This window comes from Leucoraja erinacea, chromosome 4 (genome assembly GCF_028641065.1).
Source record: "Leucoraja erinacea ecotype New England chromosome 4, Leri_hhj_1, whole genome shotgun sequence".
NCBI classification, from domain to species: Eukaryota; Metazoa; Chordata; class Chondrichthyes; order Rajiformes; family Rajidae; genus Leucoraja; species Leucoraja erinaceus.
In genome coordinates this window covers 45,156,387-45,178,780 of record NC_073380.1, presented here as the reverse complement: position 1 = coordinate 45,178,780, position 22,394 = coordinate 45,156,387, and the positions used below count along the sequence as shown (strand labels likewise).

Below are 22,394 nucleotides of genomic sequence, written 5' to 3'. Positions count from 1 at the left end.
AGAGATAAATGTTATGGAACCAAATAACGAGGCTAATTATTAGGTGATGATGCCCTTCATATGAGTTGTAACTGTGGAGCAAATCACCATCATGTGTTATGAGTATGCATGATTGAAAGTATTGAAACGGCAGGTGGAATAAATTCTCAATTTGATAAATATAATTTCCATTTTCATTTTTTGATTCATCTGATAATTTTTTTTGTATTCTGTCTCATAGTAATAAAACTCATTTTACTAAAACTTGGAATATTAGTAACTATGTTAGGATTCTTTATTGCATATCCAACAATGAATATGTTCATATCATGATCTGCCTGCTGACTGGCTAGCTTTTTGCTTTATTAAATAAGGAACCGAATGGGGCAACAACTGTAGAAGGACAAGTAACAGAAACGTAATCAGAAAGATTACAGTGATGAGTGTTGGTGTAGATCCTAGATTGCACCCTTGGATAAATGACACTAATAAACAATTATAACTTGGAATCGGTTTTTAGAATGACCTTGGCCCTTGAATCAATTCCTAGCCAATCACCTTTGTTAGTGGCTTGAACTATTTCACAGACATTAAAATATCCATTACATCCCTGCTTGTTTTCAGAACATACAAGCAATTCCGCTGAAGGGTCACGGACATGGAACGTTAACTGTTCCTCTTTCTGCATAGCTGCTGCCTGAAGTGTCTCCAGCAATTTTTGTTATATGTTAGATGTCTCGTATCAGCAGTTTTTCTGACTTTCTGGGATAACACAGCGATTTTTCCTTATCATAAAATTCCACTTTAGAGAGTAAGAGGAAATCTGTAGATGCAAGAAGATCAGCAATTTTTTATTTATTTAATATTTATCACCACTCGATGGGGCCAGTTCATGGTGCACATTCCCATTTGCAATTATAAAATTGTATCGTGATCCTAAGTTCATATTAATTGATTGGAACATGACAAGAAAGGTACATTGATTCCGAGCTACTATCTTCTGCAATGGAGACCATCGGACTATCTTTAATCAGACTTTACTGGACTTTATCTCTCACTAAATGATATTGCCTTGATCATGTAGCTTTTCACTGTGGATGGCTCGATTATAATCATGTGGTCTTTCTGCTGACTGGTTAGCACATGACGAAGCTTTTTACTCGGAACCCATGACAATAAACTAAAGTAAACTAAATATTGTGCTATTTACTCTGCTCATATCTCCATTTCCAACCATTTTGGGATGCAGTCCTGTAGACCTGGAAGGACAACACTGGCTGGTCTTTCTAATCCATGCAAAAGCAATTCCTTATGAAGAAAAAATTATCTAATCTGGAACCCAGTGCAACTACTGTTATCTGCACAGTTATAACCCCCACTTTCCCATGACATACCATTGGGTTAAACTTCAATTACACATATAGAGAACCTGATATAACCATGGTCATGATGAAGAAGGGATATTATAACCACATTATCTCTTTAGTTTCAGTTTAGATTAGATATACAGTGTGGTAGAGCCTTTGGCCGACCAAGTCTGCACCGACCAGCGATCCCCACACATTAACTATCCTGCACACTATGGGCGATTTACATCTATACCAAGCCAATTAACCTATAAACCTGTATGTCTTTGGAGTGTGGGAGGAAACTGAAGATCTCAGAGAAAACCCACGCAGGTCATGGGGAGATCGTACAAACTTTGTATAAACAGCTCTCATAGTAAGGATCGAACCCGGGTCTCCTACGCTGTAAGGCAGTAGCTCTATAGCTACGCTACCATGCCAACCAAAATATTTTTAATGTAATAGTGGATGTAAAAATATGAGTGTATACTGTGAACATTAGTTCATAATATGTTGTTCATTTCCCTATACAATGCAAACATGAGTTCAGAATAAATCCATTTACTTTACCAAACAGAAGATAAGTTCAGACAATAATTATTTCTAACTCTGCAATGAAGATAAAACACAGCATTTTAAGTTTTTATTTAAGTAGGTTTTCAACAGACAAGCTTCATTTACACTTTCTTATCCTGTACAAAATTTACATTTTGTTATATTCTACTACATCAGTTATTTTACTTGTTCATGCCTTTCTTCTGAAAGATACAAAGATTTACATAACATTATTTTCAGTCATAAATTACCATAGTAAAAAAGCACATTTCAAACATTAAATGTGTTTGGGAGTAAGAATTCAGTACTTTGCACTTGATATCATTTAAATAAATTGTCTTCAGTGTTTATATTAATGTTGTGAACTGACAAAATGTTTTATTTACTGTACGGCACACAGGCTGGCAATGTAACAGTTACACATGCTGGGCCTGCTAATGGCTCAGCAACTTCCCCTTCCAATTCTGTCCAAGTTGCTTGCTCAGGGCTGTAGCAGATTGTAGATGATTTGTAGGCCCCCTGAAATATCAAACACAGCATTCAAACCAATGCATACGTTCTGAACCTTAACAATATCACGCATTGCTCTTTTTTAAATCAAACTTTCACCTAAACCTACATATCACAACTTTGTCTACATATGGTCAGGTCTGGAGATTGCTGGCGTTAAAGATGGAGTTCCACCCTCCATGTATATAGTATACTCAGCTTATGACAGTAAATGTTTGCATCATATGAAAAGTGCATCATGTGAACAGTAACCAGAATCTGCAGATATCAAGGGAAAATGTCTATTCAATGCCAGTTGAAGTTGAGATCCTGCATGAGGAGCTTGTGGTACTTCAGTCTGAAGAAGGGTTTCGGCCCGAAATGTTACCTATTTCCTTCGCTCCATAGATGCTGCTGCACCCGCTGAGTTTCTTCAGGATTTTTGTGTACCTGAGGAGCTTGTGAAACAGGTCCACAATATGTCACAACAGGGTACCAATTACTCCTTCATAGTATTAATTCAGGCAACATCAATGGTAGCAATGATCCCATACTTCTCTGTGCTATATCTACCCCATACATCACTCCATGATATTAATCCCCATTCAACTTTCATGGTATCAATTACCCCAAAAACCCTTCCATGCTTTCAATTACTCCATGCACTCACCCTGTATTAGTTACTCCAGACTTCACTCCATGATTTCAGTTACCCTGTGCATTATCAATTATTCCATACATAATTTCTTTGGACGGTATTAATTACACCCACTTGTAACAGGTCTGAAAAACAATCCTTTATCACTGATTGCACCTCTGTTTCTCACTTCCCCACCAGCTTACCAAGTTTTACCTTTTCAAATTGAAAGCATGGAAGGGTTTTTGGGGTAATTGATACCATGAAAGTTGAATGGGGATTAATATCATGGAGTGATGCTAAAGGCCTTATTTTTGATTGCCGTACATACTTACTCTAACTCTAACTGACTATTGGAAGGAACCACAGTGCAACCCCATCAATGTGATTATCAATTCCATCCATGCAGCTTCAATGGACGATCACCCAGGAACTTCATCTCTATCTATCACCACAATGTTCTCCCTAATCCAAAACCTCTATTTACCTCAATCTTCCCACGTGCCCCGTTGTTGCCCTGAGTCCCAACTCCCTGCCAGACTAGTTTAAACCCTCCCGAGTAACTCCATCAAATCTCCCCACCAGGATGTTGGACAATTCCAGTTCAGACTCCTCCCTCTTGTACAGGTCACCTCTCCTCAGAAGAGATTCTAATGGTCCAAAAACCTGAACCTTTACCCATGTGCACCAGCTCTTCAGCCACTTATTCATCTGCTCTATCTTTCTATTCCTACTCTTACATGCACGTGGCACCGGAGGTAATATAGCGATTACTATCCTTGAGATCCTGCTTTCTAACCTCCTGTCTAACTCTATATTCTGTCCGCAGAATATTCAGAGGTGATTGTATATAATGTTGATCGTACCAATATGTGCAATCATATCTGGCTGCCCACCTTCCCCTGGTCAATTTTCTGCCACAGCAACAAATGCTTTTCACTGTACGTCGGTACACGTGACATAAGCTAAACTGAACTGAGCTCGGAGACATTTTTGACCCTGGCCCCCAGGAGACAGAATCTCATCTTGGAGTCTTGTTTGCAGCCACAGAACCTCCTGTCTGTCTCTCTAACTGTTGAGTCTTCCATCACTCTGGCCCTCCATGTCACTACCTTTCCCTTCTGTGCATCACAGCTAGTTATGGTGCCATTGACCTGCCTGCTGCTGTTGCTTTCCACTGAAACGCCATCTCCCCAATAGTATCCTAAATTATATACGTGTTATTGAGCCATGTAGGCACAAGGAAATTCTGCACTCTCTGCATATCCCCTCTAACTGTCTGGTATTTTATTTCATTCTTCACATGTTTAAATTATAACGTTTTATTCTTAATTGTTTACTCTATACTCTTAATTGTTTACTGTGTATCGTGGTGTTACTTGTGAGCAAAGCACCAAGGTAAATTCCTTGTATGTATACGTACTTGACTAATAAAATGTATTAAATTCAATTCAATTCAATTCAATTCAATTCTATCACCTGCACAAGTGAGGGAGTGATACACAAGCGGGCACTTTGAACTACTGACCCGACTGATTATAACGAGCAATTGTACAGTGAGATGAATACACTTCTGATGTACTTTCTCAAGAACAGGCCAGAATACAAGGCTATATAAAATACACTTAAGCATCGTTAAGAGCTATAATAGCATAATGAAAAAAAATCAAAAAAATCTGTAAAGTTTTGTAAATAAAAATCCATTAGAAAAAAATATGTAGTTAAGGTGTGTAAAACAAATGCTTCAGTTTTATATTCACATATTAGCTGTGCTTTTATGCCGCTGATAACTCAAAAAAAGTTTATTGTTTATCTACGTTTAAGTGTTATCAGCATCTCTCTACACAGATGTCATTTGGTGAATTTGTTATATTCTAAGTTATTGGTAATACCTATTAAATGACACTAGATGGCACATTATCAACAGATTAAAAAATAATTAAAAAATAATTACTTGTTATGATTACAGCAACATTTGCATCATTTTACATTTTTTATTTTAGTTTGCTAACATTAAAAAGAGAAACACCAAACTACCCACTGAGCCTGTTCAATTCTATTCAAACTATTCTCAAGAAGAGATTTGCCTGCCCTCCTTTCCACTGTGGCGATACTTCAAACAAAACTCATGAATACCAAAGTAAGCCTGCATTGGGTATCATAAAACAATTCTTCATTGATTCGGTTTGATTACCTTGGAGTGGAGGAGACTGAGTGGGGACCTAATAGATGCACACCAAATTATGAGGTGCATAGATAGATGCGAACGTAATAAACTTTTCCCCTGCAGAGATATTTAAGACCAGAGTGTGTAGGTGAAAGGTAAGGAGTAAAAGTTTCAAGAAAATCTCACAAAACATGTATTTCACCCAGAGGATAGTTGGAATCTGGAACACACTACCCGGAGAAGGTGTGGAAGCAAGTGTCTGTACAGAATTTACCAAGCATCTGAACAGGTGCTTGAATCTTCAAGGCATATTAAGTTACTGACCAAGTCATAAAGTCATAAGGTCATTAGTGATAAGAGTAGAATTAGGTCATTCGGCCCATTCCATCGTTGCTGACCTATCTCTCCCTCCTAACCCCATTCTCCTGCCTTCTCCTCATAACCTCTGACACCTGTACTAATCAAGAATCTATCTCTGCCATAAAAATATCCACTGACAATGGATATTTCCCAATGGAAAGCAACAAAATGGGCAGAACAAGAGGGCACATGGAACATGTTACAATGCTGGACGAGGAGGGAGGAGTAAGCACACCAGGGTACTTAGCAGGATGTTATATCCACACGGGTGTTCGGGTAGAGACGTCTGTGCTTCTGTAAGTGTCTCACCAAAAATAGTCACCCTGTAGCATCCAAAAACTGGAACCAGAGAGCACGGCATTCAATTTCCCAATGCTTGTAATATGACCATTAACCTAATCTGCTATCGACTGAGGTGTTAAGGCTAAGGCGAAGTCAGGGTCATTACATTCTCCATTCTCCATTCTCCATGAAAGCATTTTATAGTTCTGGCCAAGGACCAGCAGGTACTTTTGCAAGGAATTTAGTACTTGAGGTGCAGGGTACGATTGACTGCACATACATGTTATGTACACGGTATCAACTCTACCCTCTCCAACTGGTGTGTGATCATAAGTCATTGCTTGGTATGAAAAACTGCAAAACATGGTGGTAAAGGACCAAGAGAGCACCTACAATAACATACTGCTGCTGTTGTACCAATCCCAGGGAGCTGTTTATAAGTCATCAGCCCTGATATCAAGGTCTCCAGTGATCTGCTGCATCTTCCATCATCTTTCTACCATATGGGACAGACCTTGCATCAAGATATATGGAAAGGAACTCAGATGCAGCACTGGGGAACTAAGAAGCAGATATGGAGGAAGAGGAAGGGAAGCAACTTGGACTGCTCCATCTTGGCAAGAATGTGCATCCAAGTGCAACTCTTCCAATAGTTCTAAGCCCCATCTATCTCTGAACCTCACAGCATGTGTTCAGCTGCAATGCAACAGTCAGTAGAAAATAAGCATTACAAAATAAATTCCTAAATTACATTTGTTAATTTTCCTCCAAAGGTTACTTTTGTGCATCTTTTTTAAACCTCTAAAAAGACACAAAGTGCTGGAGTAACTCAGCAGGTCACGCAGCATCTCTGGAGAACATGAATAGGTGATGTTTCAGGTCACGACCCTTCTTCAGACTTTTAATGCCTTCTCCTTTTAATACTTGAGTTCCTATGATGTTGCAGTGTAGATTATGATGCCTATTTATTTGCCTTCTGGACAACAGTAAGGTCTGAATTTCAGAGGTGGTGCAGCTGAGTTTGGAGGGTGACTTCTAACAGTTCTGAGCCTAGAAAGCTCAGTGGCAGACTATAAATAGGTCACATCATCTGGGCTGGCTGACCACATCTTGGAGAGATCATGCTGCCTTTCTCAGAGGACACAAAAGCTTTTTGCGCAAGAAACTACTGACACTCCCCAAGTGCACATCTCAGCCCTTCTAGTAACTTACAAGATGGATTGCTCTGAGACACTTGGGACTAGATAGACCACAGGTAAAAATATATGAATGGGTGGACCAGTACTTCACCATGAGAAGAATGAATGTCAAGCTCTGCACACAAACCATCACCAAACTGCTTTCACTTTGAGAGGCTTCTAGTAGTATAGCTGCCTACTAAAGCTTCCAGCCAACAAACACAGCGGCTCGTGGTCTCCGCAATCATTGAAATGTTGCCTGAATCTCTTTGCATTTTTGCAACCCATCAAATGTACTCTCCCTGTTGTTCAGAAGCACTGTTTGATTTGAAGAAGTCCATTGAATTCTGACAGAGAAAGCCCAAAACAAAGATAATGGCTAAAATGACAATTACTAACAGAAAAGTGCTTTACCGATCAAACCAAATATCCCAGGACATTCAATTTCAGCTCAAAAAGACATTTCTCTGAGATCTATTCAGTAACTGGCACGTCAGTCTTTTTCCTTAAGTTGTGAGTTATCACATTCACATCGATCAATGTCAAAGTGCCTGGATAATGATCTACCCAAATTGATTTTTCCATCAGCACTCAAAAGAACCGAAGAAACCAATAAGCGGTAGGCGTCACACAGATGTCCAATTAAATCCCAGGTGAACTGCCATAGGATAATAGGAAGGTAGAAGCACTATTGCAATTTGGCATGGAACACTAATTTGACTTAGAAGTGACAGGTATTGTTAGCAAAGCACAGGTAATGAGGAAAGATTTCCTACGGTTCATGGTTCATAGCTGTTGCTTCTATTACCGTTTGATATTTACCAATACAGTTATCATTAAAATCTTACAAAACTATTGTATCAAATCCACCTCACCATGCTCCAGCTGTATCCACCAACAAGATAAATATTGTCGTCAAGTACAGCGCATCCCGGGCCACTGCGACCTTCCAAGATAGGAGTTTGGAGAATGTTCCATTGGTCACCTTTAGGGTCATAACATTCAACGAGCATCACATCAAGATGTGAGAAACCTAGACCGAAAAGAGACATTTTGAATCCAAGTATTGGGTTAGGAACAGTTTTTCTTGAGACAATTATTGACATCTCTGCATCGTTTAGTGTAAAATAGCTCTTTCATAAACTGACTTAATGATGTTGCCAGTCCAATTTAAGTAAATAACCATAAACATTTAAAGTGATTAAGGTTAGTAGTTTCAACCTTAAATGAAAAAATAAAATTATTGATGGAAGATTTCCTGTGTGCTCTGCATTGCAAATCCTAAATAGTTTCTTAATCAACAGTGCATGACGTGAAAGAAACCTTCTTTATCTTTCTTTCAGTTTTTTTTATAGCCACCTCCAGTATTTTTAACTTGTTGGTTAGACCTCAATGTTGCAGGCGTAAACCATTTGATTTCCTAGAACAGTTTCACTGCTGTTATCATGTATACCAATTGAGAGTGGGTGAACAAGTCTGAAAATGCACACTTCCAGATTCAGGGACAGTTTCTTCTCAGCTGTTATCAGGCAACTGAACCATACTACCTCAACCAGAGAGCAGTCCTGAACTACTATCTACCTCATTGGTGACCCTCGGACTACCTTTAATCGGACTTTACTACCTTTATCTTGCACTAAACGCTATTCCCTTCTTCATGTACCTGTTCATTGTGAATGACTCGATTGTAATCATGTATTGTCTTTCCGCTAACTGGTTAGCACGCAACAAAAGCTTTTCACTGTAACAATAAACTAAACTGAACTGAACATGTGGGAACGTAATTTTGTTATCTGTAAATAAATCAGTCCTACGACATTTTGGGAAATTAAACAAGTAAATCAGATGATATTTCACCTTCTTCCTCTTTAACTGCAATGTGAAACTATTGTGAAAACAGCCATAAAGTATTAATTGGAGTCCTTAATCAGGACCTGTGTATTTTTTAGAGATACAGCGTGCAAACATGCCCTTCGGCTCACTGAGTGTATGCAAACCAGCAATCTCCCTAACACTTTCCTACATAATAGGGCCAATTTTACAAATTTTACAACTTTTCAAAGCCAAGTTACCTACAAACCCTTACATCTTTGGAGAGTGGGAGGAAACCAGAGCACTCGGAGAAAACTCACAGAGAGAATGTACAAACTTCATACAGACTGCACCTGTAGTCAGGATTGAACCCAGGTCTCTGGCATTGTAAGGTGGCAACTCTACCGCTGCAATGCCCTTGGTACCCATTGGCTATCTTTTATTTCCCTGATAGGCCCTCTTCTTTCCTCAAGATATCATCTTGTTCTTTTTATAATAATAAAATATCTTTGGATTCTATAGGACATTTTACATAAATGCTCGTTGCTTTCCTAATTGTCTTTCCAATTTCACCCAACACTTTCTAGGATTATCAGGGATTTCACCCATATTAAGCTCTCAGTGAGATAAGAATGCTTCTAGTGCGGTGTCTTAATTTCTGTGCACCATTTCATCCAGGAGGTTAAAAAATGAGCAGTCCTATCCCTGCTTGCTTGAACACGTATACCCCAAATCTTTGAAATCTTTTTTTTTGCATGCCTTCCTTTGCTCTGACCTTCAAATACCTGTTTCCTGCTCAATTTTGCGAAATCAAGTTCTAACATAATAAAATTGGCTTTACCTAGTTTAACACGATTACTGCTATTTCATCTTTGTTCCCATCCATAACTCGTCAATATAACTGAATTACAATCAAAGCCTCAAAAGTACTCCCATTTATACTCCTTCCACCTGCTCAGTTTCATTCCGTTAACATAATGCAGAACATCCCCTTTCTTTGTTCAACAGATTATCTGGCTGATAAAACTTTCCTGAATTACTGAAACTTTCCTGAACTAGCAAATAAATGACCCTCCCTCAAGCCTCCCATATTGAACAACCACGACATTGTTCACAACACTCAGTTCGGGACTTTGCCCATTGGTGCAATCCCTTCCACCACCTCCAATTAGTTGTCCCAAGCTTGTACGGAAAATATACAAGTTTATTAGAAGCGTGTGCTAACGCATCTCCCAATGCATTTGTGAGACTATAGGAAATCAGCCAAGCTACAAACAAGCACATTTATTATACAAATTAAATACTATTTACTGCAAATTTATAAATTAAGTGAAAATCTGACTATTTAATGTAATGGGCAGTTGCAAGATTTATTTTTCACATAAAATCAGCAGCTGTTTTAGAAATGGGGCCAATATTTAATCAAATGGGTTTGAATGGGATTTATAAATAAAATAAGCAGAACAAACAATGTATCAAAGATGGTATATAATAAGAAGAGTTGAAACTTACAAATTGAAATTTTAAATAAGTGGAACTTACAAAAAAGTAAATTATGTGACAAATGGACATTTGGAAGTAATGTCAGACAATTAAAAATAATGAAGTAATTAAAAGTAGAGTGTGAATAAACTCAAAACTATGCAGATTAACTTCACTGCAAAATAATTAATTTGGGGGCAGCACACTGGTGCAGCGGTAGAGCAGCTGCCCCAGCGCCAGAGACCAGGGTCCGATCCTGACTATCGGTGCCGTCTGTACGGAGTTTGGATGTTCTCCGTGTCACTGCCTGGGTTTTCTCCGGATGCTCTAAGTTCCTCCCACGTTCCAAAGATGTACAGGTTTGTATGTTAATTTGCTTTGTAAAATTGTAAATTGTCCCTAGTGTGTAGAATTGTACCTAGTGTGTGGGGTGATCGCTGCTTAGTGCAGATTCAGTGGGTTGAAGGGCCTGTTTTTGCTCTGTATCTCTCTAAATTTTAAATGGAAGCAGCAGATACTGTGCAAGGTAGGGCAGATTGTGTGAGTGTGCGTAAGGGGGGGGGGGGGGGGGTTACAGCAGTGTGATTGAAGCTCAGATCTCAGCAAACAATATTGGATCAAAACTCAAATTAGTCCTACCCATTCCTTAGCTATTTATCAAATAAGCATCTCTGGAATATTTTGTGGTGTGTTTCATGCCACACATCTCATGGCTAAAGGTTTTATTCATGTTCAATTGAGCAGAATGAAGCAGTCCGGCCCATCAAGTTTGCCATTCAATCATGGCTGATCTATATTTCCCTCTCAAACCCATTTTCCTGCCTTCTCCCTATAACCCCTGACACCCTTACTAATCAAGAATCTGTCAATCTCCACCTTAAAAATATCCATTCACTTGGCCTCCATAGCCTGCAATGTGGCAATGAACTCCACAGATTCACCACCCTCTGACTAAATAAATTCCTCCTCATCTCCTTTCTCAAGATATGTCCTTTTATTCCAAGGCTGTGGCATCTGGTCCCAGACGCTCCCACTAGTGGAAACATCGTCTCCACTTTCACTCTATCCAGGCCTTTCACTGTTCGTTAAGTTTCAATGAGGTCCCCCTCATCCTTCTAAACTCCAGTGCCTGCCTTCAAATTATCATAATATCTTAACCCAATCATTCCTGGAATCCATGAACAGTATTATTTATACATGAACTGTATACTCACTGGAAACGTGCAAGGTGGGCAAATCATGACATTAATCATTGTGGACATTGATTTCTCAACAGGCTTGCTACTGTATCTTGCAGCTCATGGCAGGAATAAACCTCTTCAGTGGGACTCATCTTACAGCAACTTTCATCTCCCGCACTGCAATATCTTGAGGGTCAATCGCTACAGGTTTGTGATTGGATGATTCTAGCTGAGGCTGTAATTATCCGTGTTTGAAGTATTATGTAGTGTTTCATGTTTCATAACACTATAGGGAGTTAAGGAGCAGGAGCTGAAGGACAATCTTCCAGGAATGATTGACTTTGAGCTTCATTAACCAGTTACACCCAGAATTGTGCCCATGTGCATTAGTCCGCATTTCATGACGGGAGAACCTGAAGATGTAGCATGATCATATTTTCAGAAAGCATTTGACAAGGGCTATATTAAAGATTGGTGCATTGAACATAGATACATACAACACAGGAACAGGCCTTTCGGTCCATAAAATCACATGATGCCCAGATGAACTACTTTCATCTCCCTGCACGTGATCCATACCCCTCCATCCTGTACAAATCCAGGCCTCTTAAGTACCACCGTCATATCTGCCTCTAACTCTACCCCTGGCAACATATTCCTGGCATCCACCACTACTATCTACCTTTGAACTATAAGCAATGCCTGCTAATCTTTGACATATCCACATTCGGAGAAAGATGCTAAATGTTTATCCTACCTATGCCTCTCATAATTTTATATACTTTGATCCAGGCTCCCCTTATCCTTCGGCGTTCCAGAAAAAACAATTCCAGTTTGTCCAACCTCCCCTTGTGGCTAATATCACCTAATCCAAGCAGCATTTTGGTAAATTATAGGAAAAGTGCATATAGTATTAGGGGAAGTTTTTGAGCACTGAATAAATGGGACTTTCTCAAGTTGGAAGTATGCCCCTTGAATCTTGGCCCTCGATTACTTACAATTTATATTAATGATCCGGAATAGAGTGCAGAATGTAAGAAATGCAAGTAGGTAGCATGAATTTGGTACGAGGGTTAATCATACACTTGAACACCTGCATGATTTTCAAGGGCTGTCAAATTTCGATGCTTTTCTTTTTAATCTAGGGTTATTGGATTAAGCATTTTAACAGCTGAGAATATCGAGCTTTGCAGACAACAGCAGTTTAAATTTGTAAGAAAATATTTTGCAAACAAAAACATGATGAAAACTCACTGGCTCCCAGATTCAAACCACACACAGCAGGGAGGGATTGAGAAGGTTGCAGTGGAGAGGTAAGTTGGTTATTTAAAAATATTGATTGATCATTAGGAGAGATTTTAGCAGCAGTATCGCAGTTTAACCGAGAGTGTGTGGGTTTCGCAAGCTTGCAGGAACTAAAGCCATCTGAAAGCAGGGCAGCAGTGGATGAAAGCTGACCAGCTTAAAATGTAATCTCACCATAAGCTCTGCACGCTTCCAGCAGCTCTCCCGAGTGACAGCAGTTACATTGATTCATTTCTCGACAAGCTTGGAGAAGGTTTTAAGAGGACGAGAGTAACCTTGTTCTGTATCTTTGCTTTTGGATTGTTTTACTTGCTGACTGCAGCTTGTGACTTTTCACTGTGACTTAAATGCAGCTACAGCTTATGCAACAGTAATGTGGGACCTAAAGAGGAGTGGTCCGCAGAAAGGTATACTCTGCTCACTGGGAAAATGGAAAGAGACTCTGTTTCATATGGTCATAAGTGATAGGAGCAGAATTAGGCCATTCAGCCCATCAAGTCTACGCCATTCAATCATGGCTGATCTATCTCTCCCTCCTAACCCCATTCTCCTGCCTTCTCCCCATAACCCCTGACACCCTCAGTATGTTCTCAGAATAGCTTTTGCATCAGGTGGTTCAGGCTATCACAGCAGGGAGTGGCCAAACTTTGACCCTGACTTGCTACCTGCCAAACCTGGAAGTAGATTCAGTCTGTTGTTGTCAAAATGACCACAGCTCTCAACTTCCATTTGTAAAGATTATTATAAGATTCTCCCAGGGGGCACCTGTAAAACATCTTAGTTGGTCACAAGCAGATGTATCAGGCAGAGAACTGACAACATGTGTGCAAGGTCTACACAAACGTTACCATGGATAATGCACCCAAACCGTGAGGCTGGCCCAGTGGTGTAGCAGATGAGTTGCTGCCTTACAGTGCCAGAGACCCGGGTTCAATCCTGAATATGGCTGCTGACTGTATGGAGTTTGAACGTTCTCCCTGTGACTGCGTAGGTTTTCTCCGGGTGCTCCGGTTTCCTCCCATACTCTAAAGACATACAAGTTTGTAGATTAATTGCTTCTGGTAAAATTGTAATTGTCCCTTGTGTGTCAGATTGTGCTAGTGTATGGGGTGATCGCTGGTCGGTGCGGACTTGGTAATTCGAAGGGCCTGTTTCTGCGCTGTATCTTTAAAGTCTAAAGAGAGGAAGCTCAAATTTGTTATTTTGGATGGACAGTGCAGGTTTATTTTTTTCTCTCATAGAATTGATCGCTTAGACCAATCCCTTACACCCATTCTTTGTTGCTGCATCTGAAGATTCCTGTTGCTTATTGGCAGAGCTGAGAGAGTGCCATACCTTGTAACATGGAATTTCCAGTGATGCTCTGTTTCTGCTTCTGCCCTATCAATGGGTGAAGCATTGCATACAACCCCATCTATTCATCTAACCAGCTCCAACAGAGTTTGTCTATTAGTAAATTGTCTATTAGTAAATGAATAGAGTGAATGACCACCTTGGTTCCTATGACGTGGCTTAAGATATGGGTGACAGCCTTGTGCAAATGTATGAATTGTAAATTTACGGTAGGAATGTTTGTGGCTTCTATTATACACATGATCACTTTCCATCTGCATTGATATCCAGTCCAGATGAATGCATATTAGTCCAAGATAGTTAATTAAGATAGGATTGTATAACAAGAGAGGTGAGAGTCCCATCTCTCCTTCTTCAAAAGCAATGTATTTTAATTTTCTGGCCATCTCCACAGCTGCCTTTTCAGCAGATTGTTAGCTGGCTGACGGCTAGAGGACCTACCCCTGGCTTTCTGCTTCTCCCCGGATTTCTGCGACTTCTACTGTAAGAAAGGAGAAAAAAGACTAGTGTGCTTGAGGAGAATGTTGCAGGGCGAGTGGAAGGAGGCAAGTTTCAGCGAGTCATGATCTTGAAAAGGTGAGGTTGAAGCCATAAGTTGCTCCATTGATGAAAATGTGCAGTGACGGATATGTGCACATGCAAGATAATTAAGTGTGAGGGTTGATGTGTTATAGAATTAAAATGTATGTGTATGGAACTTAGATTAAACTCCACATCAGGGTGACTGTGTCACTTTATCACCGGATCTGGAGTAAGGAATTACGACATTGTTGATTTCTGCTGCCAACTCTTGCTAAGTCTTCTCAGTGTCATCTACAGGATTATGAGGTCCTGCTATCTCATTACTGTCTCCAGCACAACATACGGCAAGGCATCAGTGAATCTGAGGGGCAACTTCGGTATAGCCACTGTCCATTTTTCTTCTGCTCATTTGCAGCGTGTCCAGAGTCCATCAAATGCAATGCTTGCAATGTGCCTTTAAAAACTCGAGATGAAAGTGATTCATGCCTGTTGTCATCGTATCCGTTCTGCCCAATTGATCAGGAAACCAGAACTAATGTAAATGGAGGAGCTGAAAAGTGCGGCGAAGAACAAAAACAAAGAGGATGTCTTTCCAACTGGATTGTCTCCCCATCCAGTTCTCAATGCAATAGGAAATTAAAATCAACCCCCAAGCACTGAGGTTGCACGACCAAATCATTAATTGAGCATCTACTGTCCCAGTACCAGCAGTGATGGGCCTGTGATAATTGAAAAGGCAGTGAGAGAAAATGTTTCAGCAATGCATTTCCAATCATTGATATTGAAATGATTACCAAGCAGAATCATGATGGTGAGTAAGTGTTAGAGACACTTGTAACTTGTTAGAGATGTTATCCATGCAGCTTCCATATTATAAATGGTATAGTCAGAGTTGAACCCAATACGTATGTGCAGTAAGGAACTGCAGAGGCTTGTATATACCAAAGATAGGCACAATGTGCTGGATTGTTTCAGCGGGTCAGGCAGTATCTCTGGAGCAAAGGGATGGATGATGTTTTGTGTCGGGACCCTTCTTCAGACTGAAAGTAGAGGCGAGGGAACTAGAGGTAAGAAAAGGCCAGAACAAAGCAGGGCTGACAACAGATGACCACGTGGAGCCCATAATGGCCCATTGTTGGCTGGGGAAGAGGTTGGCTGGTAGGATGACTAGGATGGGGTGGGGGGGAGGAAGGGAATGACAGGGTTACTTGAAATTAGAGAAATCTACGTCCAACTGGGTTGTAAGCTGCCCAAACAAAATAAGAGGTGCTATTCCTCCAATTTGCATGTGCTAGGTATGTTGAGATCTCAGCTAAAGCAAATCCCATAGCAATCTGTATGTATTGATAAGTGGTTTCAGGTCTAACACCTCCCTGTTTTTTTCTTCCAAACATCCCAATATACAATTGGGCTTCCATTAAGGTGGCCCATCTCGTATATAAAATCTTTTATAATCCAGTACCTTCATCATCAGTAAAGCACACCTTTTAAATGGTTTCCCCCAATAGCGTACAGACGACCATTCACCACCGCCAGAACGTGAATGGCCCGCTTGGTGTTCATGTCTTGCTTTCTGGCCCACACATCCATGATTGGGTCGTAGCAGTACAGCCATGACACATATTCCCCATTGTGAACGCCTCCTGCAAGTGATAACCAACCATTAGTAATGCACAACATATCACTTTATGTACGGTGATTTCACTGACTCAGGGAATGTACTTTTGTCGTTCAACATTAGAAATATGGAACATAAGTAAGATGATAGATAACCCATAAATTATTGTGACCAATATTATATGAATGCCCAATACGTACATCAAATTTCTTCCCCAGCTAATTTGCCACAAGTGTTTTGTCAATTAAGAATGACAAGTTAATGTCTTGGTTAAGATGGTGGAGCCGGTAATTTAATACAAGCGTTATGTGAGAGCACTGGGATTGATACCCTGACAAGAATATTCATTAAGGACAAAGAAAATCTTTAACCACTTCATCATAATCTCTCATCAAGAAACTACATATGGTTTACCACCTAGTCCATGCCTTGGCATTAATAACCTTTAAATTTGGCTCACAAAACTGTTCTATACAAACCAGTTTAATCATTTCAGCAAACTCGTTTCAGCACATTAATTAGCCATTGATTGAGTGAATTGCCCCTTCTTTTCAAACATTCAAATGTCAGATGACAAAATTATTAAGAGAAACTATTCATGATCCTTATAATTCTTGTTAACAGCTCTTAAATGCAAGCAATAAAATAATTAAACTAAGTACTTAAATGTGGGTATGAAATAATTAATTGATAGAATCGATTGACTAAATAAATAATGGTGGGAGAAGGGCAGTTCTGATTTTCAGCATTCAATTATAAATTTGCTGATCATAAATTTGCAATTGGGATCAATGCCTGAGTTTGTTGTGAATGGGACGGATTGAAGATTAAACTTCTTGGATTGCTTACAAGGAAGCACCATGTTAATTAGTTCACCAAATTGATTAAATCTATATGTTGGTCATCTGCAAGGTTCTCACATCTGATGTAAGCTCAATGCATTGCCTGGCACTTTAGAACTGCACAATGTATCTGGCTCAAACAAGGTGAGAAATGGCCATTTAATATTCAGAAATCAAAGTGAAAAATAAGATATGGTTGGGAATACTGGACAAAGATATTTTATGGGCTAGGGGAGAACGTTGGCTTGAGGGTTCGGAAAGATTTTTTCTGGCTGTAGTGTAGTAATGAACCTGCTTGGGCAAGAGTTACAGAGGTGTGAAAATGCACACTTCCAAATTCTTCCTAGCTTATCTACCTTATTAGGGACGCTCGGACTATCTCCAATCAGACTTAACGGAACTTTATTTTGCACTAAAGTTATTCGCATTATCATGTATCCATACACTGTGGATGGCTCGATTGTTATCATGTATAGTCTTTTCGTTGACTGGTTAACACGCAACAAAAGATTTACACGTGACAATAAACAAAACTAAACAAAATTCCATCTACCTCAGGGAAGGAAATGTGCCACCATTACCTAGTCTAAAGGTGTAGCATAAAAGTGTAGCTTTATATAGTTATTTCTTAAAAAATGTCTTAAATTATCTTGCAAGCTGTTCTGTTCAAGGACAATTAAGAAAATGACAATAAATACAGGCCTTGTCAGAGCCAACCAGGTCCTGGTAACATGAATACATTAAGCATATTGAACAAACACCAGAGGAGCTATTGAGCTGCTCAGAGTACATTAGGCATCAAATGGGAAGTAAATGGGAAAGGCTGAGTAGTTTCATTAAGAGCATTTGGGACACAATAACTATGACAACATTCAGCATTAGGCTGAATGCATTAGGCTGAATGGAGAATAGCTCTATAAAAGTGGATCTTCAAGTCATATATTCATGTTTCTAGAGTAATGGAATAGAAGCAGAAGGCATGGCTGAAATAACAAATAAAAACTTTGCATTGTTCAACCAGATAAAAGATAGGAGAAATAAGAAAGGATAAAAATAGATAAAGGAAACACATTAAAATATTTTCCTTTTTCCATTTTACCCTTCAATGTTATACAGGTGCACAACCTTTTATCCGAAATTCCAAATAACGAAAAGCTCCGAATAGCGGACATTTTTTCGGTCCTTGAAGAAAGGTCCTTGAAGACGTTCACCGAGGGCGGCCCGCAGAGGTGACAGCGGAACCTCCGGTCGGTCCTCGAAGAAAGGGGAACTAAATCCCCATTCATAAAAGAGAAGGTGAGGGTATATTGCGCGGGAGGGTTAATAATTGACAATCTGCTGCTGCCTGCCCGCTGAGTTAAAAAGTTCCCACGGTAGACTCACGATACACAGTGTATCGTGAGTCTTGCATGGGAACTTTTTAACTCAGCGGGCAGGCAGCAGCAGATTGTCGCTCCCTTCAGTTTCACCCCACCTACACCCCCTCTGCTTCCCGGCCATGTGTGTGACCCCTTCCCTCCCCTCTCCAGCTCCCCGCCCATTGCACCGGCGCGGGGGCTTTGCACTGTCTTCACGTCGGCGATGCCAGCAGGTCAGTGCTAGTCACCGGAGACGTCAGGACCAACGGGACACCGGCCCCCAGGCCCAATGCAAGCATGGAGATCCCAGAGACCCACAGCCAGCAGCAGCCCAGCCCCGTTCCAACTCCATAGAGGAAACACGCTCCCCAGTAGCAGGAGACAGAACACATGGTAAACCCAGTAGAAATTAGGGAACTGTACCAACGCCCTTGACAGGTGCAGCAGGAGATCCCAGAGACCCACAGCCAGCAGCTTTGCAGTTATGCAGAGGGGGGGGCAAGGGGGGTACAGTTCACAGTCTCAGCTCCTGTCCAGGGGGGAGGCCAGAGACGTCAGGACCAATGGGGCACCGACTGCAAGCACGAAGATCCCGGAGAGCCTCACAGCCAGCAGCAACTCTAGCCCAGCCCCGCTCCAACTCCAGAGGAACCCGGGTTGCGGATGAGGGGGGCGCAGCTCGGGCTGTGGGCGAACTGCCACTTGTCGCTGTAGCGGCCCATCGGGGAGTGGGTTCCTGTTGGTCCTGACGTCTCTGGCCACCCCCCTGGACAGGAGCTGAGACTGGGAACTGTACCGCCCTTGCCCCCTCCCTCTGCAACTGCAAACAACCCCACTCTCCTGTTCACCTGCAAGGGCGGTACAGTTCCCAGTCTCAGCTCCTGTACAGGGGGGTGGCCGGAGACGTCAGGACCACCAGAAGCCGCTCCTCGATGGGCCGTTACGGCGACAAGTGGCAGTTCGCCCACAGCCCGAGCTGTGCCCCCTCATCGGGACACCGACCCCCAGGCCCACTGCAAGCACGGAGATCCCAGATCAGCAACTCCAGCCCAGCCCCACTCCACCTCCAGAGGAACACGCTCGCCATAGGGGCAGAAGCTGATGGTGTGCAAGGTACGTCTTGTTCTTGGGGTGGTGCAGCTCGGACTGTGGGCGAACTGCCACTTGTCGCCGTAGCGGTCCATCGGGGAGCGGATTCCTCTGGAGTTGGAGAAGGAGGGGGGTATTGTGCTGTTTGATCGCCCCCTGCTATCCCAGGGACAGGGAGACACAGCGGCTTTTGAGAATGGTGGGCAATCACTTCCAAAGTTCTGCCCACACAGTCAGTACACCTCTCCTACACTTGTCTCCCGCACTAAGATCATCTTGCAGAGAATGATCCCAGTCTAACCCTCCCTATTCTCTCCTATTCTGCAAGAAAAAACTACATTGAAGACTCAAACTCGCGATTGAGTAACTGCCGGGATCGAGGCGCAAACTCGCGACCTTGCGGATATGAGCCGAGCACTCTACCACTGAGCCAGCCGTTAAAATCTACGCTAAAAATCTTCCATTCCGAAAGCCGATAAATTCCGAATTACGAAAAGTGTCTGGTTCCAAGGCTTTCGGATAAAAGGTTGTGCACCTGTACTTGCATTAATTCCCTTTCCAGCTATTTAACTCTGTGGCGCTAATAAAATTAATCACACCCAGTTTCCATTCTGACTGACTCCTCTGCTCGTTGATTCCTCAACACTGCACAAATTAAGTTTAGTGTATGTCTTATGAAAATGGGGAGGTAATATACTTACACTCAAATGGCACAAAGCTAAAGTAACTGTCAGGTCACTTGGCCAAAGGTATTTGCTAAGAGGACCAAGCTATTGTTGGTGTGTGCATCATTTAGATGCTGCTGGGATGCTATGTGTGCCATGTTAGAACAGCGACAGCACAGTAGTTAAGGAAATTAACCAGCTCCCCTGCCAAGGGTTTATGGGTGGCAATGGGGTGAAGTGCTGGTTGACTGTGGCTAATAATGTATTTCTTGGTCTTTGTTGACCACTCAACACCCCATGGTGTAAATGGATGATTTTCAGTTGCAAAACCTTCAATGTCAGCTGAGAAATAGGGAAGCTGGCTGATGGTTGATTATTTAGTTCAGAACTGCATGCTCCTGCTGAGAACATATCAGACCTAATTACACTCTCTGTTTATTATGCAGTAGTAGGCAATTTGGAAGGTCCCATCAATGTCAGGTAGCAAGAGGTCATTAGTGTCTGGTTCAGAATCCCTTGATTAGAGCAGGTGGCTAGCAAGGTTTCTGAACCCAAGGTGTGAACCAGTTCATTTTTGGCACATTCGCAATGGGTTGATTGCATTTAATGTTTTAATTGTATATATGCCACAATTTTTTTTTTGTCATTCAAAAACATATATTTTTCTTTTAATGGATGTTCCTGAAACGGCTCTATAATTGCAGAATTTTGGTTTGATTTCCTATTTCTGTTTATTCCTTTTTTTTTTCAACTCAACACTGGAAACAAAATCAATTGCAAGGCTACAGGGAAAAGGCCATGGAATTAATCCAACTGGGTTGCATTCACATAATGCCAGCTGAAGGCCTCCTGCTGCACTTTTACAAATATATGATTGCAGGATCTTTGTGTTTTTTTGCCATGCCAGGTTTGTATTACCCATTTACTGTTGGCCAGGCAATAGGGAATGCAATTCACTATCACATTCAGAGGATTGGTTTCCATGGTAGATGAGAAGAACTCTGATTTTCCCTCCCTGCTGACATTGAGGAATCTCGCTGCTTTCCAACAGCACTCTCTCATAAAATGCATTCATGTGGGTATCCGCAGAATAAATCTATATCTCATTAGCCACAAATCTATCAACCCCAAATTTGAACTGGTCCACCAATGGAGGCTATTACTTCAGCTATTAATGCTCAAAGCTCTGGACAACCTTTCAAAGCCTCCTTTCATTTCTTATAAGATAATCCTTGAAACCTACTTCTTTGACTAATTTTTTGCTCATCAGCACCAACATCTCTTTGTGGTTTGACCCCAAGTTTTGTTTTATAGTACACTTGAAATGATTTAGGATATTAATCAGATGGCTACAACTTGCTTTTCATAAGTTCTAGGAGCAGAATTAGACCATTTGGCCCATCAAGTCTACTTGGTCATTCAATCATAGCTGACCTATCTTTCTACGTTCTCCTGCCTTCTCCCCACAACCCCTGACATCCTTACTAATCAAGAATCTGTCAATCTCCACCTTATAAATATCCATTGACTTGGCCTCCACGGCCTTCTGTGGCGATGCATTCCACAGGCTCACCACCCTCTGGCTAAAGAAATTCCTCCTCATCTCCTTTCTAAAAGTGTGTCCTTGATTCTGATGCAATGGCATCTGGTCTTGGACTCGCCCATTAGTGAAAACATCCTCTCCATATTCACTCTATCCCGGCCTTTCACTATTTGGTAAGTATCCAGGTCTTTCACTATTCGGTAAGCTTTTGGTTTATCCAAAGATCCAGTCTCCATCTGAACAATTGGCTGGGAGCTGAGTAACAGAAAATCTTCCAGGTGCATTTCTCCTCCTTAAGGTAAGTTTGAGAAAATGTTAAAAACAATTATTAAAGATATTACAACAGAGCACTTTCAAAAGTCAAATAAAGCCAATCGGACAGTTGGGGGCACTGCGAGTTGGCTGCCCTGCCAGCAGCATGTTCGTTATTTCGACCTTTTTTTTTTGTGTGGCCAAATTTTTGTTTTAGTGTCTCTTGGTGTGTCTTGTGTGGGGGGTGGTGGGGGCAAGACAGGGTAAACTGTTCTTTTCAGTCACTTCCTCGACGGAGAGGCGATTTTGTCATGTCGCTTCTCCGCCCCCTTCGCGGGCCTAACAGCTTGGATTGGAGTGGCCTTTCCCGGTGTTGGGC

At 41.3% G+C, this 22,394-nt stretch overlaps 1 protein-coding gene across 1 annotated transcript in view; it reads right to left on the bottom strand.

Moving 5' to 3' along the window:
* Nucleotides 1-865: 865 nt before the first annotated feature.
* The window catches only part of klhl14 (kelch-like family member 14), a 148,740-nt gene continuing 127,211 nt past the window's right edge, over nucleotides 866-22,394 (bottom strand). The window contains exons 6-8 of the mRNA XM_055634153.1: nucleotides 16,133-16,291; nucleotides 7,869-8,026; nucleotides 866-2,399 (exon numbers count right to left, since the gene is read on the bottom strand). Of these exons, the coding sequence (XP_055490128.1) occupies nucleotides 2,259-2,399; nucleotides 7,869-8,026; nucleotides 16,133-16,291 (458 nt within the window). The 3' untranslated portion in view covers nucleotides 866-2,258. The remainder of the gene's footprint in view (nucleotides 2,400-7,868; nucleotides 8,027-16,132; nucleotides 16,292-22,394) is intronic.